At 42.4% G+C, this 26,382-nt stretch overlaps 2 protein-coding genes across 4 annotated transcripts in view; one reads left to right on the forward strand and one right to left on the reverse strand.

Moving 5' to 3' along the window:
* Positions 1-26,382, forward strand: part of ncam1a (neural cell adhesion molecule 1a) — a 308,108-nt gene that overhangs the window by 210,777 nt on the left and 70,949 nt on the right. For all 3 annotated transcript variants that reach the window (XM_080780875.1, XM_080780876.1, XM_080780877.1), the window contains exons 2-6: positions 8,606-8,680; positions 14,020-14,229; positions 16,560-16,703; positions 19,491-19,628; positions 23,396-23,513. In XM_080780875.1, the coding sequence (XP_080637001.1) occupies positions 8,606-8,680; positions 14,020-14,229; positions 16,560-16,703; positions 19,491-19,628; positions 23,396-23,513 (685 nt within the window). The remainder of the gene's footprint in view (positions 1-8,605; positions 8,681-14,019; positions 14,230-16,559; positions 16,704-19,490; positions 19,629-23,395; positions 23,514-26,382) is intronic.
* cyb5d2 (cytochrome b5 domain containing 2) overlaps positions 1-26,382 on the reverse strand; it is a 592,339-nt gene that overhangs the window by 134,269 nt on the left and 431,688 nt on the right. The window lies entirely within an intron of this gene.

Here is a 26,382-nt window from a genome sequence, read left to right on the forward strand (position 1 = left end):
GTAGCGGTGTGTGCTAATCCCCTCACAGGAGAGAGACCATGTCACTCACATCTTCACTCACATGGGCCTGTCTATTGTTATGGAAGACTCCCACACCCTCCTTCTACGCACAGATCGTGGAGAGTGATTATCATCAGTAAATTAACTCATCAATCTGTAATTCCATCGTCTCTGTCGGCGTGGAAACCTCACATGTTGTCACAAACTGTTACCTTTCAGTGTTACCTTTCAGTATGCCCGCGTTTCCAGCTTAGTTGCTACTATTGATGCTTTTGTGTGACACTGCAGTGAGATGAAGGGTGAAGTGTTAATTTATGAAAAAACACAAAAAGTTAGAATATGGAGATAAGTGCATGGTTTCTGCCTGACAGCGATGTGATATATATATATAGGCCTAACCAGTGATGGGAAGTAACCAGTACATTACCATGTATAGTAGGTCTATGTTAAAAAAAATACCGCTTAATACCGTTCATTGGTTCAGTATTTATAAACCCCTGCAGACACTTTCACTTTTACATTTTGTTTGGAAATACTAGATCTACAACCGCAGTTTGTACATTGGCTACTTGTACACAAGGCTGTTGTACAACGTTGTACAAGTTGTACAACGAAGTATAGGGCATTAATTTATGCAAAGAAATAAAGAGATGATTTCTTCCCGACAGCGCTGTTCATGCTGCAGACATTTTAGCTAGTAATTGGCTTAAGGTCTTGCTGTTGCTTGCTGTAATTGGAAAACTTGTGTGTTCTGTGTATATGTCTACCAACACTGGCCCTGAATGAGGAGTTAAACATCTATTTTTATTCAAATTAGGGCCAGACAACAACGCCTTTTTGGGGACCTAAGCAGAAATCGATTTGCCCCAAGCTGAGAGAGAGAATGTTTTTAATTAATAAGCTGAGGTTTGTTTTGTTTTAGTCGAATGCCAATCCTAAAGTTTTACAGTGGTGTAGAAGTTGAATGTCAATTCCAAATAGCACAAATTTATGCACAGGACTTAATTAAATTCAGTAACCTTGCTGCCAGATGTTTATTTAGTTATTTTATTGCAAGTGAGTTTATCAGGTTGAGTTCTGATTGCCGTTTCATGGGCAAACCTCACAAGTTCATAACAACTTCTGAAGTCATTTAAAAAAAACTTTAATAAAAAATATAAATTATTTACATACACTTCACATTTACATATCACTTAAGTATGATAACCGTGCACTGCTCGCAGTAATACAAATATATACAAATAAAAATATAAAACTGACTTGCTCGGGCCCCCTGGTGGTCACAGGCCCCATAGTGGCTGGCCCTGGTTCAAATCCATATTGTCCTAGATTTATTTAGAAAGGCATTGACGTGAGCATGAGTCATATATAGCTGGCTCTTTTGCATATCGCAGGTTTAGTTCCATAATAGTGTGACATGCTGGCCAGCAAATGGCAAACAAGCTCTTACTTTGAAAGCAACGTGTAAAACTGTGGTGTTGACGCTGCATGTCAACGTGTAATGCTGCTTGTAGATCTGCTATGTTCTGCATAATGAGTAGGCCTACTTTTACTTTTGGTACTTTAAGTACATGAATTCCGGACTTTTACTTGTAACGGAGTATTTCTGCAATGCTGTATTGATTGATTTTTTTTACGATTTAGTACAAGCTTTTCCACCACTGCATGTACTGTATGCTGGGGTTTTGGTCGTGATGTTTAGACTCATCCTTCCCTCTTTATCTGGTATCGTTGCTGTCGCTTCGCGCCGCATTTCGAGCTCGTGGATCTGTTACTTTTGACGTGTTTGAATTTGAATCCTGAAAGATAACAGTTTTGTACATGAGGTTTCCCCCCCGACAGAGACAATACTGACATGAGGTTTCCACCACCCGACAGAGTGAATGATTGCACATACTGTACATACCGATCAGTTCTTTTCATCTTTATCTTTTACGTCACTGCTGGCATACACTGTATAGCATGCAGGCCCTGCTTTTTAGCATGTGGCGTAAGTAAGTAGGCTAGTAAAGTATGCACTGCAGGCCCTGCTTTTTAGCATGTGGCATAAGTAAGTAGGCTAGTAAAGTATGCACTGTATAGCAGGCCCTTCTCTTTAGCATGTGGCGTAAGTAAGTAGGCTAGTAAAGTATGCACTGCAGGCCCTTCCCTTTAGCATGTGGCATAAGTAAGTAGGCTAGTAAAGTATGCACTGCAGGCCCTGCTCTTTAGCATGTGGCGTAAGTAAGTAGGCTAGTAAAGTAGAGCTCTTCAGTGGCGAGGAACGAGAATGGACATATGCGGCAAGTGTGAAGTCCTCCAAGACAGCTGAAAATAAAAAGAAGAGGCTCACTGGGAGTGAGAGACAGAGAGACAGAGATTAGATAGATGTCAGGCGTGGAGCAAGTCAGGGCACAGCTTTCTCTTTCCATTTCTTCTTGTTAGCTTGTATCCTCTCAGCAACAGTGATATTTGTTTCTAAGATGACCTCCCGTTCTCAGCTCCTGTCTCCGGAACGTCTCAGAACGTCTCAGATTGTCCAAAATCAATCTTGCGACGGCAGATACAGGCTGAGGCTCAGGCAGAACAAGTGGAAGTGCATGTCGCTGTCACGGACACTAGCTCTCCCGGGTCACCCTGGCTGGCCTTGATAAGTGGAGATGACGGATGACGACAGGCCCGTTCTCCTCGTGACCTGCAGGCTCGACTTAATGGTGCTTTCATATAGCGTTTTTTTATCCAAAGCGCTTTACATTATTATTATTATATTTACAGATAAATAATTTATTTTGGCAAGCTAGAAGAGTTGCAAAATTGCAGACAGGTGCTCTGGCGGTTTTGAAGGAGGTAGAAAGTCGCAATTTTTGATGGCTGGTCGTGGGAGGGCATTCCACATTTTGGTGGCATGATAGCAAAATTAATTTATATCAAATATCACATACTATTTATGTCATGTTGTTATTTTCTTTCTCAGACCTGTCATTTAGAAATGCTGATCCAGTGCCAATAACATTAGTGATCTCGCCCCATTTGAGTGGTAGAATTGGATTTGCTGTCCAGACAGGGATGCAGCTAGCTCGCGTAGGAGGACCCCATCAGAAAACCAAAAACCACAACAGTTAAGCCAAAACAGCTGTTGGGAGGGGGGGTGGGAGGGCTTGCTCCGTAATTATCGATTTCTCACCTCATTGCTGATGTACAGTCAACGAGGGTATGGAGTTACAACGCTTTTAGCTTGACACCAGATCTTTTGGAGAGTGGCCTCGCTACATTCTGTCTGTGGAGGCAAAACAATTTAGAAACATTGTGCACTACATAAAAAGGGCTCTGGGAGTTGTATTTCTCTCGCGTGGCCTGAACTCTGTGCCTCATTGACTTATCCAATCGCGGCAATAATATGATCAGATAATTCCTGGCCTGGTTAGCTGCCCCCGGGAGGGAAAGGGTAGAATTTGCAGAGCCGTATCCATGGGCTGCGAAAATCTCCTAACCACCTAACTCCAAAATGTTCCCTTTTCAGGAAATTGTGTTGTTGAGAGGGGGAGAGGTGGTGCAGCTAGCAGTTTGAGCTTCCAATGGAGTTAAGAGGTTTTGTCCGAAGCACCTTTTCCTACTTTTCATTGATTCAATTTTGTTTTAACCGACACACAGGACTAAAGGGTGTTCAGCACCCAAATAAATTTGAGGTTTTATAAAAATATAAAACCTCAAAAATGGAGTTCCTGTGGTTTCCTCCTGACAGCAACGATATCTTGTTTTCCTCGCGTCTGCCCATGATAACAAAAGCAATCTCTCTCTCTCTCTCTCTCTCTCTCTCTCTCTCTCTCTCTCTCTCTCTCTCTCTCTCTCTCTCTGTTTTGTATTCCCAGTGCATGTTGCTGTGTGTACTATAGTGTGTGTAACCCACACCAGAACATTCATGTGATGGAATACCCTGCAACAATCATTGGTGCTTTCTCTCTGGGATGTCAAGCAGTGTTGCCAGGTCTTTGCGAGAGAAATAAGCAGCCAGGTCTATGGAAGCAAGGCCTAAAGAAGTGTATAATAGGCCACATGAGCACTTTAAACCTATATTTGAAAATAGCCGATCTACAAGATAACAATGTGACACGTCGCGACGCGTTGTGAGCTTGTAGAGTACATGTACAGGTTGGCCTTGAATTGTTTCATACTGTAGATGCCACCTGTTCTCCATTTCCCCCACCCCTCCCATGGTAAAATGCAGCTAGAATGGAGCTAGTTGTCTTAATTCTGGAGCTACTAAAATACCTGCATTACTAATGAAGACAACTAGCTCCATTCTAGCTGCATTTTACTGTGGGAGGGCTGGGGGAAATGGGGGTAGGGGGCATCTATGAAACAATTCAAGGCCAACATGTATATTGTTGGGACAGGATTATACAGTAGGCTGATTCATGGGTACATGTGTTTTGGTCTGGAGTTCTCCTTTTAAACAATATCAGGAAGGAAACCCAAATAAGCAATTACACTATAGAAACAAGCCCCCAAAAAACCGCAACCCACAACTACTACCAATATTTACAAGACACTTTGGAGAAAACGAGGCCAAAGTCACATATAATAAGCAGACATGGCAACACTGATGTCAAGCTTGTGCTTCAGAGGATATCAAGGCTTGTGCTCTGGGCCAAAACCTTTTTTTTTTTGTTTATAACAAATGTGTGTAATTTGTACCATGTCCATCAAATATCAGTACAAAATAAATATTCACTCAGTGTAATTCATACTCGAGCGACGCAAAATTTCATGTCAAACATGATTTTATCTGGTCATTCATCACTGTCCAAGCAATTATGTCAGCAGAGTCACTGCACACATGAGGGGTTTTTAGGTCCTAACGATGAGCATGAACCCTCCCTCCTCTCAGTTTTAGCTGAGGTTAGTTGAAGTTCACGCTGCTTGTTGGGACTGCCAACAATTAAGAGTGTTTGGGGAGGAAGCCTGTCTACACCTGGCGTGAGAGATGTTTTTAATGTTATACTGTTTCTATTATTTAGTGGCAGTGGTGGAAAGTATCTAGTACTGCACTTAAGTACAATGTGTACTTTACATGAGTATTTGCAATTTACAGGACTTAGATTTGTAGAGTTTGATTATTATGACAAAGCATACATTAACCACTTCAGCCCTACAGTATATACATTTCTGCCATTCGAAAATAGCAGATCTACAAGCTCACAACGCGTCGCAATCTGCTATTTTCAAAATATGTTTTATACATTTGAAAACTTGAAATGGCACATTCTGCATCGTGAGTACTTTCTACTGTTGGTACGTACTTTAAGCACAACACTTCTGTACTTGTCCTCAAGTACATTTATTTAGATTACCATACTGGACTGTTTCTCTGTTTCTTGTAACGTTTCAGTATTGAAACTTTTACCATAAAGTAACAAATGTGAGTACTTTTCCCACCACTGCTCGCTGCTGCGAGGGCTGGAATGAGTGTTTGGGGGCAGAATGTCTGTCTGCACATGGTGCAGGATGTGTTGGCCTAAAACAAGGACGAACGTATGAGTGGGTTGCAGATGGGGGGGATAAAGCTACCTGCATGCTCCCAGATGAGATCAGATCAGTCCTTGTATTGTGTGTGTACCGCTGTTCCTCCTTCCCTGTGGAACAGAACGGAGGTACACATCGCTCGCTGGTGTGACGACGCCCTCATTTGTGTTGTTGACAGGCTCAAATCTCGAAGGGGGAAGTAGGAATTGCTCTTTGTCAAGTTTCGGGGATGGTGAATTATGCGCCGTGTCTCCACTTTGTACTGCAGTATAGCCGTGTGTGTTCACTTCTCCGTGTACCACAGATCCCCTGTGGTGTTATATTATAACCCATTCACACCGGGGAAGGCGTCTGTGTTGGGTTTTTTTAACCTACTTTGATCATTTATTTTATACTTTGGCTGTTCAACTATATTTTTAATGCAAACGTTTTTTAACTAAAATCTATATGCTTCAGCGGGATATTTTGAGATGGACTTACGTGGGCCAAATATATTCATAATTAGGCCTATATGTAATACATAATTATGGGAGTCCTTGACATGAAAAGGTTTGAAAACCACTGACAAAACATACGTTTTTTCAGAAAACTTGACTGAAACTTGACATTTTGTAGAATCGGCCCCAGGTCTAAATGGGTTAAATCCCTTTTGTGTGTGCGTGTGTGAAAAAAGCCGTTCTAAATGAGGCTCGGGTCACATGATCTGAGCACACCGCACGCCCTGTGATCTTGGCACACGCGTGGCGCCAGGGAAATCGTGCAGCGCTTTCCCAATTGAAGCGTGGATGGTTTTTCTCAGTTGGATTCTAAAGCTCTCTTTTGATATTTTTTTGTGTAGGATTATAATTCCTTGTGGATCAAAAGGAGATACAGCAGGTGCTTCTGCTTGTTAAATCTCATCTCCGTCACTGTGTCTTCAGTCGAGGCTGAGGTGAAAGGTTCTCAGCGTTTCCCAGAGAATGGGCTATGCAGCCTGCTTCCTTCACAGGTGTTACCGATGATACTGATTCACGCTCTGTTCAATTTAGTGTGCGGTGGTTCTCAAACTTTTTAATTTCAAGGACTCCCATTGAGAGTGTACAAATGGAACTAAATGGACCATTTGGTTCCATTTGTACACTCTCAGAGTTACACACCCGTACAGGGCCATTTGGAACCGACTCAAGGACACTTTGAGACCCACTGGTGTAGCAGAGTGTTTCCAGGGAGCCGACATGCACAAACAATGGAACAGAGCCTTCATCGGCAACACCTCTGAAGATTCTACAAATGTCTTCTATATACAGTTTTCTGAAGAAATGTACGTTGCTAATATCGAAGATGTTCAAACATCTTCATGTCGCGGATCTGACATGAATTTTCACCTGATAGTCAAGATTCAATGTATCCCCTGAGCAAGTAGGCAAGCTATTAGCTCAATGGTAAAAATAAAATAAAATAATAATGTCTCTGTTGGGTGGAAACCCATTATGTTCAAAACTGTTACTTTTCAGGATTAAAAAAATAGAAAAAGGAGCAGATCTACACAATCAAAACGCGTCGCTTTGCGCACACACAATATTCTATTTTCACAGCATTGTTTGCCCACCAGAATACAGAGTGGGGGATGCTGCTAATAGGGTCCGTATGATTAAATGGTAAAAATCATATGTCATTGTAAATAAATGTCAAGCCTTTGTCGATGTGCATAATAAACGGAAAATGTGCTGTAGCGCTACTCGTTTATTTCAGGGGTAGGAATAAGGCGAGCAATACACATTATACACCCGGGGGTTGCTTGCCACTGTAACCTTTTGTTCTCCCGATGCACGAGATTGTGTCAACCAGAATACATTTGTCACCCTCCCAGTATCCTCTCTGTCTGCCTCCCTTTATACCGATGTCTAATGCATTACGCATGCTGAAGCCTTGCCATGTGTCAGACAGACCCACCAGCCAGGGTACCCAACTAACATAAACCATTAAGACCCTGGAACACGTCTGTGTCACCATTATTTGAAACTTTAGCTGTTGAAAAATAGTAGCTCTATTTGTAGATGTGTGTGAAATCTTTGACTATATATTCGGTTTTAACTCATACCTTTGCTTCTTGTACAAGTCCTTGGAACAACATATCATTACATATCATTTTTGGGGTCCTTGACATGAAATATAGGTTTAGAGAACCACTGAAACATACAGTAGGTATTTCAGAAAACTGTGATGATTTAGTTGAATCTGGTCTCAGTCAGGTCTCAATGGGATAATTCTACCCACACCGAGAAATCATCCCAGCTGTGGTCTCTGCACTGTCACATACTCTGCTTTCTTCTCTTACTGTATGACTGGGGGGGACAACTGTTACATGCATACATGTTGTACATTCTTCTACCCAGAGAACTGAGAGGTCATAATGTCATCCTTCTTACAGGACACTTAACCACAAGGTGTGCCTGGGAAATGCTTGGTGGTCTTTTTTTTATAGGTCTCCTAACAGTGCTGGGAAAGTAACTAAGTACACTGTGCTTGAGTTGAGTAGCATTGTGAGGTTTCTTGAGTGTCACCCAACTACCCCCTCATGCTCGTGTTTCTTGAGTGTGTCACCCAACTACCCCCTCATGAGTGTGTCACCCAACTACCCCCTCATGCTCACCGATAAGCATATACTTACAACCTTACATTTAGATGCCATTGTGACTATTTGTAGCCGATTAAAACTTTTCAATCAAAGTCACTACGCGCTACCACATTTTCACAACTTTTATTTAAGATGCTATCTTAGAATATAATGTAGACCTATTTGACAGTGCAGAAACATAATTGCCTCCCTTGATGCATTAACCAGATCCATATCCAAAAGCCTTTTGGATATGATGGAATATGGATTACTGTGATTATGGTAAACTAAGCTCACATATTCACTAGCAAAAAATGAATCAATGAAAGATTCAGAATTATTTTGCGGACCCCCTGCAGGCTATGCGTTACGTTCCGTGGTGTTACACTACATTTACATGTACATGTATTACACTATATAATGTAATACATGGTGAAATACAGGACGGTTTGGAGGTGGACCTGCCAGTGGAGCAGCTGTCTGATGTTGTTCTGTCTCTCCCCGTAGCCTCACTGGAGGTGCAGATCACACCAGGAGTGGGAGAGATCAGCGTGGGAGAGTCCAGGTTCTTCCTGTGTGAAGGTAAAGTGTTGCACTGCAATCACATCATTCATCATCACCACCCATATTACACCACCTGATCCCCGGCCTCGCTACTCTAGGACAAACGTAAGCCGAAAATAGCCGTTCTACAAGCCCACAAAGCATTGTGATGCTTTGTGAGCTTGTAGATTGGATATTATGTTGTGCTCGCTGTTTCGCAAACTAGTGGGTGAGTTAAAGAAATTCCCTAAATTAGAAAACAAATGTTCCCAGCTCCCAGGACATAATCCTGTAGAGGCCTAACCTTTTTAATATCAAGCACCCCCACTTCAATATCTAAAATACTGTAAAGAACATTTATTTTTTTGACAGCTTATTTACATTCAGGTCATTTAGAGAGAAAGCAGTGAAACTCAGATCACAATTCTTGTACAATTTGTATTCTGTCTCTGTCGGGTGGAAATGTCAACCGTTAGTTTTCAGGATCTAAATAAAAAAAAACAGCAAAAGTAGCAGATCCACAAACTCAAAGCGTGTTTCGAGGTTGAGGATCTGCTACTTTTGCTGTTTGTTTTATTTGGATCCTGAAAAGTAACTTGTGTGTGACCCCACCTTGAGAAGAACCCTGTACCCCACATTGAGAAGAACCCGGTACAGTGGAATTCTGGATCAATCAAGACTATTCTAGGAGTTCTGCCAAGAGCACATTGCTCAGATCATAGACATACTGTTAATTAATTAATTGCATTTTTATAGAGCTTTTCCAAGTGATCAAAGCGCTTTACAATGGTTAATTCATTCATACGGTACATTGGGAGGTGAAGCGGCGAACAGTCGACGCCAGTGTCCTCAATTCCCACATTCACACACCAATGGTGTCAAGCTCACACCGACCAACTTATTGGAGGCAATGTAGGGTTTAGTGTCTTGCCCAAGGACACTTCGACATGTGGACAGGAGGAGCTGGGATTCGAACCGCCGACCCAGGGATCATTGGACCTGCTCTACCTCCTGAGCCACAGCCGCTCCAAGGACAAACTGACCCATAACAAGATCAAAACAATAGCTAATATTGGAGCTAGTGGAGACATCTAGCTCTTATAAGCTACCAAATATCATAATGTATTATATGTACTGTAAGTGATGGTAAAATATAAAGGTTATATATTAAGCAACCATAATAACAATATATATATATCAATTTCTTTGGTTTAAACAACATTTTGGAAGTCCACATAAGCTAAAGTAACTAGAACTACACTTTAGAAACAAACCCAAAAACAACATTCAACCTGCAACTACCGATTTTAACAAGCAACTTCACAGAAAAATAAACGCAAACACCATCCTGCATCCATACAGCACTCCACCCAAGGCCTCACCATCCTCATCCATACAGCACTCCACCCAAGGCCTCACCATCCTTCATCCATACAGCACTCCACCCAAGGCCTCACCATCCTCATCCATACAGCACTCCACCCAAGGCCTCACCATCCTCATCCATACAGCACTCCACCCAAGGCCTCACCATCCTCATCCATACAGCACTCCACCCAAGGCCTCACAGTCCTCATCCATACAGCACTCCACCCAAGGCCTCACCATCCTCATCCATACAGCACTCCACCCAAGGCCTCGCCATCCTCATCCATACAGCACTCCACCCAAGGCCTCACCATCCTCATCCATACAGCACTCCACCCAAGGCCTCGCCATCCTCATCCATACAGCACTCCACCCAAGGCCTCACCATCCTTCATCCATACAGCACTCCACCCAAGGCCTCACCATCCTTCATCCATACAGCACTCCACCCAAGGCCTCACCATCCTTCATCCATACAGCACTCCACCCAAGGCCTCACCATCCTTCATCCATACAGCACTCCACCCAAGGCCTCACCATCCTTCATCCATACAGCACTCCACCCAAGGCCTCACCATCCTCATCCATACAATGTATCCATAGGGGCTGCCAGAGCTATGGATGCACTATGGATCTGACATCCTGTACTGATACTGATATGTCAACTGCACATAGATATTCAACAGAGCCGTTCTACAGTACAAGCTCAAAAGCATTGTGACACATTTTCACTATTGTTGTGAAACGTGCAAAAATATAAAAATATGAGAAATCAGGTTATTCACATGTCCTGCCATTGGCAATTCAGTAGACAGGACAAGACATCATCACTGAGGAAGGGAGGCATTTGCCATGGTGTTATGTAAATTCTATTCAGATTCCATGAATAGATAGGAGATAGCAGTTCCTCTGCTAGACACTTCTTTCCAGTAGCAAAGCAGTAGAATTAGCATTAGGATGATCAGTGAATAAAACCTGCAGGGAAAACATGCATTTTCAGAAAACCTTCAGGAAAAGATCAGTCCGCCAAACCCAACCCGCCCCAACACCCAGCTCACTCTTTAAACACACAGCACGTTGCACATTGTCTTTTGCCACTATGCATATTAATAGTGCACACATCACACATAAATACGTAATCACAAAGGCAAACCTGCAGTGTGCACATGAACACAATATGACCTTCAGTCGCCTCAAAGTGTCCCATGATGACTAAAGTATACTTTGCTATTCTCTCTTCACTACTGAGTGATCAGGGTTCAAGGTCCCGTGTTCAAGGTTTCTTGAACCGTTTTCATATCGAGGCCCATTATTTATTTGGGTATTTGAGCCACAGACCACCGTTTGATGAGATGTAGCCTCAATTTAGCCTCAATATTCCATTCCACAATTCCATGCTGTATTTATGTGGTACAAAATTAAATAAAAATCTACATTCTCTAATTGTGTAGACTTCTTGTTAATTAAGTAATGCAGATATTTAACCATACCTTACAGGTCCATTTGGTTTCATTTTACACGCACGCACGATACTTTTTTTGATACTTTGGTGTAGCTCTGTAGTGTGATCAAGAGGGCATTGATTTATTTAAAAAAAATAGAAATAATAAAACACCAAAAGTGATACTATAGAGATAACCAAATGGACCCTTATAGATATTTAACTGTACTGCGTAAAATGAAACCAAAAGGAGCCGTAACTTCTGCATTACTTAATTTACAAGAAGTCTATACCAAATTAGAGAATGTAGAAGATTTTTATCAACGTTTGCCTGTTATCTCTCCAATGGTACCAAATCCATACAGCATGGAATTGTGGACAAACTCTTATCCAACGACAATATTCTAAGTCTTGGGTCTGAGAGGCAAAAACTCATCAATGGTCCGTGGCTCAAATTGCCGAATACATAATGGAAATTGATAAGAAAAAGGTTGAAAACCACTGTGTTATATCTGGTATTATTGTGTGACCTTGATGAAGTACAGGTATAATAAATGGCTATCCTTGTTTCTATGGATACTCTATAATGTACATCCTCAGAGAGTGCACAAATGGAATCAATCATCATTTGATTGCACGCTATATACTGTACAGTAGGGAGACTATAGGTTGCAAATGGATTGATATTTTTGCACACGTATGCAGCCGCGTATAATTACACAACAGATAATGAACGGCTGGCGAGGCGGTCATTATTGAGAAATGACTCCTGGCAGGCAGTGGTGGAAAGTAACTAAGTACATTTACTCAAGTACTGTGCTTGAGTAAAATTTTGGGGTATTTGTTCTTTTCCAATTTCCAATACTACATTACATGTACTCCACTGTATTTCCAATTTCCAATTATTTTTCTTGTACTCTTGTACTTTTACTCCAATACATTTATTTGAAAACGTTAGTTACGAGTTGTAAATATGTAATAATATTACAAAAAAACATACACTTCAGCCCTATATACATTTCGGCCATTTGAAAATAGCCGATCTACAAGCTCACTATGCGTCGCAGCATCGTGATCTATAAGTGAAACATTTGAGTACTTTCTCCACCACTCCTGTCAGGGAGATGCAGGACCTCCTGGAGTCACACTGAAGGGCTTTGTTATTTCTCACTTAATGACGCCCTTCCTCGCTGTTCATTATCCTGCTTATTATTGCATTGTTACTTAAATAATAAATAAATCATTTGACGTCACACAATAACAACAGAAATTATTTCATTTATTTAAAATTGATTAATCTGCTACTGCTTCCCCTAAAGAACATAGTCCATTGGATGCCGCTGTTATTATGCCACAGGTGGTGTGAATGAGCTCATTGAGCTGATTGTGAACAGCCTCTTGTCGAGTCTGTTATTGGGAAATAACAGACCACTGGATGCCGTGATTCTGTTGATTCTGATTCTATATCAGAATCGACAAAGCCCTATAATGAAGCCAAATATTACATTGTGGGCCACGATGTAATATTGGCACAATTATATCAATATGCCACAATTTGTGGCATACTATAGGCTATGTTCACACTGATCAAATGAGATTTATTTGGCCTAATCCAGATTTGAATCAGATTAATATTATTCTTTTAGCAAGACTGAACAGCCAACAAAAAAGAAAGAGGACAAAAATAAGAAAAAATTAAACCCAGCTACTTTAGTGAATCACATTTGAGCCACACCGCCGCTGTTGCTACTTCTCAGGATTCAAATTAATTAAATTAGATTCAAGCAGATGTAGAGGTTTGGTGCTTGTGGATCTGCTACTTTTGATGCTTTAGTGTGGCGCTGTAGTATGATCAAGTAGGCTGGTAAAAAACACAAAAAGTGAATACATGAAGATAGGTGGTTTCTGCCCCCGACAGCAACCAACTACCTGTGGTTTACATGTGATTCAAACCTGATTTGCGTCAGACCCGGACACTGAGGCCTGGTACTTGGGATTTATCGATTCATTAATTAATTCATAATTGATTACCTTATTGATTGATTAACCGGTTAGTTGATAAGCAGCGTCTTTTTTTTATTATCAGAGAAGATTTATTTCCCTCAATGTCTAACATAAAAATCTACATTTTGCTGCGACTGTATGCAGGAAGAATTCAAAAGGCATATTATATTCCTTAATCAAATATTTATTTGACCATTTGAGATACAGGGTCAGGCAATGGCATCTTTGTATGAGGAATAAAATGAAATGAAAAGTTCACCCTCTTGTCTGTCACATCACATGCAAAAGCAGAGACGTTTCTGCGTCTACCAAGGTGGAGGGGACTTTTTTTTAATCGGCCCACGTGTGTTCCTCGGCCACGCAAAACCACAGAATTTCCGATACATTTTTAGCTGTTATTTAACGCTGATTAATCGATTAACATGCCAGGACCCACTGTTTTAACACTGAGTTTAAGATCCCCACGCTCATCACAATGTCCTTGTGTTCAGTGTTGTTTTTTGACAGCCAATTTTGATAGTCTTTTGAAATCAACATTGCTTGTGTGTGTTTGTTGTGTTTGCAGTGGTGGGAGACGCCAAGGAGATCACGTGGTACTCTCCCAGCGGAGAGAAGGTGCTCGCCAACAGGCAGGACATCTTTGTGAGCCACAGCGATGAGGCTGCCTCCACACTGTTCATCTACCAGGCCAACGTGGACAGCGCCGGCATCTACCGCTGCGTGGCCAAGAGCGGAGACGAGCAGGCCGAGGCCACGGTCCAAGTCAAGATCTTCCGTAAGTGCAGCGCCGTCGCTACGGCAACACGCCGAGGGGGGCAACAAAATGTGCCAAAAAGTACCTAGCCGAACCTCATAATAACAAATTTCTCTGCGGCTCCGCCGCGTAATAATAACGCACCCCCATTTGTGCGTCCTCACAAACGCCAAAAGTAGCCGATCTGCATGAGACGCAGCGCTCTCGTCGGGAGGGCGGGCAGCACAAATATATGTGAATAGGGTGACCAAATCGTCAGCAACGTCCCTGCGTAAGTGTTACATTATTACACTTTTAAACCCATTGAGACCTGAGGACCTGATTCTACAAGTCTCTTCTTATAGTCCGGCAGCCAGGGGTGTGGGTTGGGACATTTGGTGTATATATATTAGGCATGTAACGATTCACTCAACTCACGAGTCACGATACGATTCAATCACGATATGAGATTCACGATACGATTTTTCACGATATTTTAAACATTTCCAGAAAAATTACAGTTTTTTCAATTTTATATAATTTATCTTCCCCCCCCCCATTCTGCATTACTTTTGACAATGCAGAAACATAATTGCCTTCCTTGTGATGACCATCACCATCATCACAGACACACACAGCTCCCCTCTACAGTGCTCTACTACTGAAAGTGTAGAGCACTCATTTCTCTCCAAAAGCACTTGAATATTAGGAAATATGATTAAAGCTCACATTTCACATCACACACCATATGTCACTAGCCTCCTAAATCTTTTTTTTCCCTTTGATTTATTTTATTTTATTAAATCAATTCATATCGTCAGTATTAATATCGATATATATCGATATACGATATATCGTTACATGCCTAAATATATATATATATTTTGGCCTAAAATATTGTCTAGCCTACATACATTCATGAATCCACTTGCTGACCGGCTGTCGATATTGAGTAATCTTTTTATAGGGGTTTATATGTAGGGGTTGTTCAATAATAGTAGGGTGGTCTTCACTTTCTCTCATCTTTTTCATTATTTTAGTTATTTTGTCACATAGAAGATCCTCAGTCTATGGAACAGTATTGAATGGGTTTTTAATGAAAGGCCGGGTTGTTTTGCTCACAGCTACATATCAATCACAATGCAAATTGCACTTCTTTTGTGTGAGTGCACATTTTTCATAATTTTCTTTAATATTTTCCGCTACTTTCCCCAGAATAAATTGAACTTGTATTAGCATCTGAAATGGCTGTGAAAGATAATTACAGTAATTGAATAACACCAATACTTTGCCAAGACATTTTTTGAATAAAACTCATGTTGAGCATTTCCCACAGATCCTATAATCTCACATTATATAAATAACATGCCATACTTTATAGCTACAGTCTTGAATTAATACACGTTGAACTATTGTAACTAGCACATGGTGTACAGTATATATGCCGTGGATGGAGGTGGTTTTCCTCCATTGAGAAATATTATGTAGACCCTGGATTCGGCTAGGCCAGTGCTTCTCAACCTGTGGATCGGGACTTTGGATTTTGGGGGGTTTGGGGGTATTTTGTGGATGACAAAGAAGTGACAATTTAATGACAAAAAAAAACAAAAGAAAAGAAAAGGTAAAAAGCAATCAAAATTAATCAACAAAGTATCCTATAAAAACTGGTCAAGCATTGGCAAAATTGTCATATAATATAAGAAAGAGGCCCAAATAATGAAAATAACCGCTCTGCAAGCTCACAGCGTCTCGCAATGGGAGGTGTTGTGAGCTTGTAAACCGAGTCAAACACATTTGAATGCCCCAACCCCTACATTCCAAGTGCGCGTCAGGGTGTGTGTGTCTCATTTTCCAATGAGAGCACGGCACGGAAAATTATAGACATGTCAGTCGCTCCCCGTCTGACATGTCAGTCGACTCGCTCCCCGTTTTTCATAAATGAATACCCTACTTGATCGTACTACAGCGTCACACAAGTAAAAAAAAAAAGAAAAGATCTTGAATTCTGAAAAGTAACAGTTTTGGACATAGGTTTCCACCTGAGAGTGACGCTATGCCCAGGTGGGTATGTTGATAAGAATTATTTCAAGCACATAGTGCAGCATTTACCTGTTTTTCTCAACACTTCTCAAAAACTAATTATCTCATTATAAACAAGGACGACCATTATCATCAGTCACTGCTAATGAACTGTTAAATTGGCCTGATAATTCTCTTTGTTCAAATCCAAATATTATGAAAGTTGTCGTTCATGATTGAAACCACAAACTCCCCAAGGGCATTTACATTCTGTGGGTATACAGTATACTGTACGCTTGCACTCCGTCAAACCCACACCTTCGTCCTTTTTTCCTCCCCGTCTTTTTTTACAGAAAAGATTACCTTCAAGAACGCGCCCAGCCCGCAGGAGTTCAACGAGGGCGAGGACGCCGACATAGTGTGTGACGTGGTCAGCCAACCTCCGCCTAATATCATTTGGAAGCTCAAGGGCTCCAAGATCCAGGTCGCCAAAGATGGTAAGGAGTACAGTACAGTACAGTACAGTACAGTACAGTACAGTACAGTACAGTACAGTACAGTACAGTACAGTACAGCCCTAGATACATTTCAGCCTATTGAAAATAGCAGATCTACAAGCTCACAATGCATGGCATCGCGACGCATCGTGAGCTTGTAGATCAGCTATTTTCAAAAGATTTTATTCACATTTGAAAACTTTCTGCATAATGAGTACTTTTTCTTTTGTTACTTTTAAGTACATTTTGATGCCGGTACTTCTACTTGTAACAGAGTACATCTACATTGCAATATTGCTACTTTCACTTAAAAGAATGTGAGTACTTTTTCCACCCACTGGGCGCATGACAGTGCACATAAAAATGCACGCGGGACTCTCTGGCTGCAGCCTCTGTTCTTATCAGCTGACAGTCCACTACTGTAAGATTTCACCTTGTTCTGCCAAACCCTCCCTTTCATTTGGACTTTCCCGTCCGTACGCCAATCTCCCATTTCCCACCACTGTCGGAGCCACAGCCAATCATTTGAGGTTTATTCATGCGGCGGTTAAAAAAGGCGTACGTACGACTATTTCCGGCACCCGGAAATAGCCGATCTACAAGCACATGCGACGCATTGTGAGCTTGTAGATCAGCTATTTTCAAAAGATTCTGTACACATTTTGAACTTGTGAAACGGGACATTGGTCACATTGTGCATTATGAGTATTTACTCTACTTTAAGTACATTTTGATGCCGATGCTTTTGTACTTGAATTACTTGAATCCGGGACTTCCACTTGTAGTACATCTACAGTACATCTACATTGCAGTATTGACACTTTTACTTAAGTAAAACATTTGAGTACTTTTTCCATCACTGTATATCATCACTCTACAAAGATGGTGTCTTGAGAGCGCTCAGCTGCAGCGTGCGGGAGACGAGCACGAGTATTTATTTTTTATTTTTTTCCCCCACTTGGACCGGGACTATTTTAACCTTAAGGAACCCCTCCCTTATGGTGACCACTGGAAGAGAACCGGAGTCACCGCACGCAACAAATATGGCGTGTTCGCCTTTTACTTGGAGCCCGGACAGGGAATGTGTTTTTCAGTGGAAAAACCCACTAATTGTAACCGACACTGAGAAGAAGCCCGGGCTGCTTATGTAATTTTCCACAGTGCAGGCAGTTAACCTTATCATATCACCACCAGCGCATTATGCATTTCTGTACCTCACTTTACAGCTGCTGCTGCTTTTTTCTGTTCACAAAGGACACGTAATGCTTATTTTTACTTTATTATTTGAAAGGGACTGTATGCAGCACAGTATTAGGAATGTAGATATGATTTAGCGAGAATGCTAATTCTCAATCTCATGCCTGACATGTAACAATAAAACCGAGATACCGCAGAATACAAGATAAACTACAATGTATAAGCTGAACACAGACAGTGTGCAGTACATAGTGGAATGTATAAATGAAACTAGACTTAAGAACAGACTAAAATACATTGGTGGCATTTAAACGAAAGACAAAATAATTCCATCTCATATGGTGTTAAATCTTCAAAAGAGTGTTACCCTTGATGTGCGATGCAGTCTTTGTGTGTTTCTTTGCTATCAGATTTATGTCAAGTTCAAGTTCTGTGACTGTCTGTCTGTGGCGGGTGGGCGGGCGGATTAGGCCTATAATCTGCCCCAGGGTCTGGACATGACCGGGGTCAGCGCTAATCTGTGCTGTTAGGGAGAGGAGGAGAGGGCGGGATTCACGGGAGTGAGTACAGTTATGTGTGCTACTGCTGTCATACCAGAGCTCGCTCAGCGACAGACAGGCAGGCAGGCAGGCAGACAGACAGACAGACAGACAGACAGACAGACAGACAGACAGACAGACAGACAGACAGACAGACAGACAGACAGACAGACAGACAGACAGACAGACAGACAGACATAAGAAAGGATAAGACTTGTATTAATCCTGCAAGGTAAATTCAGTCATCAAAGACAGTACAGCTCTTAAAAACACAGTTTACAGGGTAAAGTACTGTACTGTAGATACAGCATAATGGAAATTGATCATTGCAGTCAAAGCAACACCAATAAGATAATATACTATACAATATAGAACACTGTACAGTGTACACCCTCAGCATAGTGCACGACAAAGGTAAAAAACAAGAGTGCACAGTACTAATTACTATACACAACATTCACAAAGTAGGCCTACTTCAACTTCACAAGAGGCTTTCACAGTCATCATCATCATCTTACTATACTTAAGATAGACACTGAGCTGTTACACCTACCCTAAAGAAAATATCTTTTTTGTTTTTGTGTATAACCTTAATCTGTCATCGTCCCATTGTAAACTATGTGTGAACATTGCTGCTTGACACATGTGATTGATGTTCTGAACTTCCGCTGCACGGCGGTATGACTGAACTGACACTGAACTGAGGCATGGCAGCTTTTGAAGATGGTGGCATGTTGTGGTCTCTATAGTTATAGTGTCTATAGTTCTATGCAAGAGCTCAAGTAGAACATGACCGTCCTTTTGAGGGTTTCTTTTTTTCCCCCTCCATTGCCCCACTTGCCACAAATAGCACGCTCTATTTTATTTTATATATTTTTATGACTTGGCACGGTTTCCATGATCGGGGGCCAAACACAGCACACATCTCCAGACATTAAGTATTCAGCTTTCAACTCAAAAGCCGTGAGTGAAAGGCCAAAATGAGCAATTTAAATTCTCCTCTCCTGTCTAGTGTTTTGAGCTCTCTGACCGGGCCCTTTTCTCATTTCAGTCCGGTTCAGCATCATGGCAAACAACCACCTGCAGATCCGCGGAATCAAGAAGACAGACGAGGGAATGTATACCTGCGAGGCGCGCATTATCCCCAGGGGGGAAATCGATTTGAAAGATATCAAGGTCATCGTTAACGGTGAGTGCTGCATCTCTTTTCCCCATCTCCCACAACTCTGGCCCTGCACCCTTTAAGTCCAAACTAAGGCACGCCATCTCACTACATATTGACCTCCTGAGTCCAGAGGCACGCCATCTCACTACATATTGACCTCCTGAGTCCAGAGGCATGCCATCTCACTACATATTGACCTCCTGAGTCCAGAGGCACGCCATCTCACTACATATTGACCTCCTGAGTCCAGAGGCACGCCATCTCACTACATATTGACCTCCTGAGTCCAGAGACACGCCATCTCACTACATATTGACCTCCTGAGTCCAGAGGCACGCCATCTCACTACATATTGACCTCCTGAGTCCAGAGGCACGCCATCTCACTACATATTGACCTCCTAAGTCCAGAGGCACACCATCTCACTACATATTGACCTCCTGAGTCCAGAGGCACGCCATCTCACTACATATTGACCTCCTAAGTCCAGAGACACGCCATCTCACTACATATTGACCTCCTAAGTCCAGAGGCACACCATCTCACTACATATTGACCTCCTAAGTCCAGAGGCACACCATCTCACTACATATTGACCTAAGTCCAGAGGCACGCCATCTCACTACATATTGACCTCCTAAGTCCAGAGACACGCCATCTCACTACATATTGACCTCCTAAGTCCAGAGGCACACCATCTCACTACATATTGACCTCCTGAGTCCAGAGGCACGCCATCTCACTACATATTGACCCCCTGAGTCCAGAGGCACACCATCTCACTACATATTGACCTCCTAAGTCCAGAGGCACACCATCTCACTACATATTGACCTAAGTCCAGAGGCACACCATCTCACTACATATTGACCTCCTAAGTCCAGAGACACGCCATCTCACTACATATTGACCTCCTAAGTCCAGAGGCACACCATCTCACTACATATTGACCTCCTAAGTCCAGAGGCACACCATCTCACTACATATTGACCTAAGTCCAGAGGCACACCATCTCACTACATATTGACCTCCTAAGTCCAGAGGCACGCCATCTCACTACATATTGACCTCCTAAGTCCAGAGACACGCCATCTCACTACATATTGACCTCCTAAGTCCAGAGACACGCCATCTCACTACATATTGACCTCCTAAGTCCAGAGGCACGCCATCTCACTACATATTGACCCCCTGAGTCCAGAGGCACGCCATCTCACTACATATTGACCTCCTAAGTCCAGAGGCACGCCATCTCACTACATATTGACCTCCTAAGTCCAGAGGCACGCCATCTCACTACATATTGACCTCCTAAGTCCAGAGGCACGCCATCTCACTACATATTGACCTCCTGAGTCCAGAGACACGCCATCTCACTACATATTGACCTCCTAAGTCCAGAGGCACGCCATCTCACTACATATTGACCTCCTAAGTCCAGAGGCACGCCATCTCACTACATATTGACCTCCTAAGTCTAGAGGCACGCCATCTCACTACATATTGACCTCCTGAGTCCAGAGGCACGCCATCTCACTACATATTGACCTCCTGAGTCCAAAGGCACGCCATCTCACTACATATTGACCTCCTAAGTCCAGAGACACGCCATCTCACTACATATTGACCTCCTGAGTCCAAAGGCACGCCATCTCACTACATATTGACCTCAAAAGTCCAGAGACACGCCATCTCACTACATATTGACCTCAAAAGTCCAGAGACACGCCATCTCACTACATATTGACCTCAAAAGTCCAGAGACACGCCATCTCACTACATATTGACCTCCTAAGTCCAGAGGCACGCCATCTCACTACATATTGACCTCCTAAGTCTAGAGGCACGCCATCTCACTACATATTGACCTCAAAAGTCCAGAGGCACGCCATCTCACTACATATTGACCTCCTAAGTCCAGAGGCACGCCATCTCACTACATATTGACCTCCTGAGTCCAGAGGCACGCCATCTCACTACATATTGACCTCCTGAGTCCAGAGGCACGCCATCTCACTACATATTGACCTCCTAAGTCCAGAGGCACGCCATCTCACTACATATTGACCTCCTGAGTCCAGAGACACACCATCTCACTACATATTGACCTCCTAAGTCCAGAGGCACGCCATCTCACTACATATTGACCTCCTAAGTCCAGAGACACACCATCTCACTACATATTGACCTCCTAAGTCCAGAGACACACCATCTCACTACATATTGACCTCCTAAGTCCAGAGGCACGCCATCTCACTACATATTGACCTCCTAAGTCCAGAGGAACGCCACCTCACTACATATTGACCTCCTAAGTCCAGAGGCACGCCATCTCACTACATATTGACCTCCTAAGTCCAGAGGCACGCCATCTCACTACATATTGACCTCCTAAGTCCAGAGGCAGATCAAAACTATTGTTTTTGGTTGATGTAAAGAGAAATAAATCACAAATAATGGACGTAACCCGGCAGTATATATACATTGGCGTGAGAGTCTTTCAAAGGTTACGTTCACACATGTGTGAAGTAACAGATCTACAAGCTCAAAGTGCGCCGCCTTGTGCCGTGTTTCGAGCTTGCAGATCTGTCACTGTTGCGTGACGCTGTAGTATGATCAAGTAGGGGGATAATTTACGGGGGGAAAAACACAAAAACAAAGCCTATCTGTCGGCCTGTGTGCACCATGTGTGCACACAGAAGCACCCTTCACTGGGCACTACACCAGTTACCACTCACCAGTGGTTCCAAACATTTTCACGGCCCACTTGAAAAGCTCCAAATGGTTTGCAGCCCACCCATCTGCTGACCAAAAACATACAGAATTTAGCATCATATTGGTTCAGTTATATATACTTTTTATGTACACATAAAAAATAACAACACACATTTACAGGGTATTTTTACATTTCAGTATTGATATGCTTTTGTGTTTACACTTAACCCATTTTGGGCGGGAACCCCTTTTGGTGTTTTAAACATGATGTTATAATTTAGCTATTGAAAAATAGCAGATCTACAAGCTTGTAGGTCTGCTATTTTTGAAAAATCGTAAAAATGTGGCGCAAATCTTTGAATATATATTCTTTTAAAGTGAATGTTTTTAAATCAGGTCTAAATGGGTTAATGTGAGTCGCCTACTCTTTCCACCAGTGGAGTTATGTCCTCTTTGGTGGTCTCATGTCCTAACCATGTGTCCCTTTGGTGGTCTCATGTCCTAACCATGTGTCCCTTTGGTGGTCTCATGTCCTAACCATGTGTCCCTTTGCTGGTCTCATGTCCTAACCATGTGTCCTCTTTGGTGGTCTCATGTCCTAACCATGTGTCCCTTTGGTGGTCTCATGTCCTAACCATGTGTCCCTTTGCTGGTCTCATGTCCTAACCATGTGTCCTCTTTGGTGGTCTCATGTCCTAACCATGTGTCCCTTTGGTGGTCTCATGTCCTAACCATGTGTCCCTTTGGTGGTCTCATGTCCTAACCATGTGTCCCTTTGGTGGTCTCATGTCCTAACCATGTGTCCCTTTGGTGGTCTCATGTCCTAACCATGTGTCCCTTTGGTGGTCTCATGTCCTAACCATGTGTCCCTTTGCTGGTCTCATGTCCTAACCATGTGTCCCTTTGGTGGTCTCATGTCCTAACCATGTGTCCCTTTGGTGGTCTCATGTCCTAACCATGTGTCCTCTTTGGTGGTCTCATGTCCTAACCATGTGTCCTTTGGTGGTCTCATGTCCTAACCATGTGTCCCTTTGGTGGTCTCATGTCCTAACCATGTGTCTCTTTGCTGGTCTCAGTGCTGCCCACCGTCCGCACCAGGCAGTCGGAGGTCAACGCCACAGCGGACATCGGCAGCACAGCCATGCTGGCCTGCGATGCAGATGGTTTCCCTGAACCCATGGTCACCTGGGCCCGGTAGGTGGAACACCTGTATGTATCATGTATGTAATGAACCCATGGTCACCTGGGCCCGGTAGGTGGAACACCTTTTTGTCATTGGTCCTGCTGTATATCAAGGCATGGCAACTTTATTTATACAGCACTTTTCACACACCAAGGCTGAACAAGAACAAATACAATCAGAATGCAACAATGCATGTTAAAAATAAATAAAGAATACAATTGATGCCATTTATGTGAGGGATTATAAGTTATCACAAATACTCCCACCTTTGATACAAGAAATAATCAAATCAAATCAAATCAAATCAAATCAAATCAACCTTTGTTTACATAGCACATTTTACACAACTGAAATTGACCAAAGTGCTTCACAGTAGAAAAAGTGAACATGGTAAAAATCAAGAAAGTAATAAAAGAAAAGAATAAGTAACCATTACAATCAGACAACATTAAAGGCCAGAGAGAAAAGGTGAGTTTTAAGAAGGGACTTATGAATCTCGATGGATTGGGCAGCTCTGATGTGGGGGGAAGGTTATTCCATAACTCTGGGGCCGCCACCGCAAAAGCACGGTCACCTCTTGTTTTGCGGGTTAGATCTGTTGGCACAGTCAATAGTGATTAGTGACTGCATGGTCAGCAGACCCCAGAGCTCTGGATGGGTTGTGGCGATGTATACGTTCGGACATATGTCCGAAAAGGTGACAGAACAGCTCATTTAAAGCCCAGGCAATACCTGGCTGTTCTTATGATGTAGATCATCCGAGAGCCACAGACATTAAATAGACAAGTAGCCTATAACAACATTTTAAAATTGAGAATTAAATACTCAGGGAGACTGGTAGCCAATGTAAGGATTTCATGACGCGTGTAATATGGTCATATTTTCTAGTTTTCGCCAGGCGCCAGGAGCATTCTGAATCAGTTGGAGTTTCTAGTTTTCGCCAGGACTCTTATCGCCAGGAGCATTCTGAATCAGTTGGAGTTGTCAAAGAGCGGTTCTCACAACCTTTCTGTCTGGGTCAGGGCCCACTTGAACGACCCAGTGGTCAGATGGGAGGGCCGCGTGTTTATTTTAACGAATCGATAGTGATCTGGCTTGGATCAATGGATCAATAATTAATATCAGGGGTCTTCAACGTTTGTCAGCCCAAGGACCCCTTAGCTGAGACAGATGAAGCAGATTCAAGGGCCTAGGAGACCCTCCTGATATTCTATTATCAATAACATCTTAGTGTTTGCCAATTATTTGGGGGTCCACTTGCATTACCCTCACGGCTCACACGTAGGGTATCTCTGCAGGGTGGAGATACTGTGGATACTTTTACTTTATCATCCATTTCGACGTGAACTCAGTTTTTCCGCCACACGGGATCTATGGATCGTGCAGAAAAGGAATCCCTTGGCCATGGAAGATATTAGGCTTCTTTTTTTATGATCAGTACTTTATTTGGATTTTTGACAAATACAAAAACAGAAAACAGAAAAAACAAACACAAGCAACAACACCAAAAGAATACATATGCATGGACATTATGTATGAACACAGAAACATAATATAAGGATAGACAAGATAAACAAATAAAAATACAAATAAATAAAATTCAAAGTTTAAATTAGTTTACACGACCAAACACGCAGCATCATCAACCGTATCATATGTATACTAATACAGTAAACAATCAAAAGGGCATTGCCTGACCATGGATCACATCAAGGACCTGCAACATGACTGAGGAACACGTTCCAATTCGAATCATATTTATCTAACTGATATACTTAAAGTATAACCTCTCCAAAGCAGCCACAATACCAAGCTGAGTGAACCATACATGTGCTGGCGGCAAATCATCAGACTTCCATTCCTTAACAATGATTTTCCTGCCCACCATTAACCCATTGATGCCTGAGGCCGAATCTGGGAACGCCTTCTAGGGCCTGACCTAAGGTTTCTGAAAACCTTCAAAATTCGGATGATTTTTTTTTAAATAATTATGTTGCTACATGTATAGCAATAGCTGATGAGAGACACAGAGAGCACGGCCGGCATCAAGGGTAGAACAACGTATACGTTGCACCAGGCGTCAATGGGTTAATGCTGTATGAATCCAGTCAGCTAGAGGTGCGGGGAGCTGTTTTAGTGGCGATGGATCACCCAGAATAAACAGAACAGGTGTATAAGGAATATCCTGGTTTGTGATTTGCATTATATTCTCATGAATAGCACACCATAGCGTCTGTACCCTAGGGCACTCCCACAATACATGAATAAGTGTACCGGGGTCCTCATCACACCTCCAGCAAACCGGACTATCTCTGAGCTTAGCCTTGAACAATCTTGTCGGAGTCCAATAGACTCTATTCATTATTTTAAATTGAACTAATCTGGTCCTAAGTTCACATCTTCTTTGAGTTCGTAGAATCATCTATATTAGGCTTCTGGGCATCGGGCGGTGCTATACTCTGCTCCGTCCATTACCTTGCTGTCCATTCTCATTTCAGCAAAAGTGGATGATTAAGGACGTGACTATCCTAGATTGCATTCCCGAATAACTTAAAAGAGAGTTCCGCACAAGCTGTTTTTTTTACCTAAAGTTGTAGCCCCGTATTACCCTCCATAGCTGGCCTTGCGCTACATCTCTTCATCAATCGCCGCGAAAATGTTTTTTTTCCCGTTTATATCTGTTCTAGATGCTGTGAAAAGTTTGTTCCATGGAGTGTTGTTGCTCCATCACATCCGCATACTAGAGCCTACTTTTTTCTGTGCCAGCGTCCAATATATATATCTATATATATATTTTTAATTATACACATTCATCAATAGATAGGCTAGGGCTGAGCTCTCCTTTAACACCTGCTTTCTAGTACTGCCCTTGCATGCAAA

Source organism: Protomyctophum bolini, assembly GCF_963924005.1.
Source record: "Protomyctophum bolini genome assembly, chromosome: 13".
NCBI classification, from domain to species: domain Eukaryota; kingdom Metazoa; phylum Chordata; class Actinopteri; order Myctophiformes; family Myctophidae; genus Protomyctophum; species Protomyctophum bolini.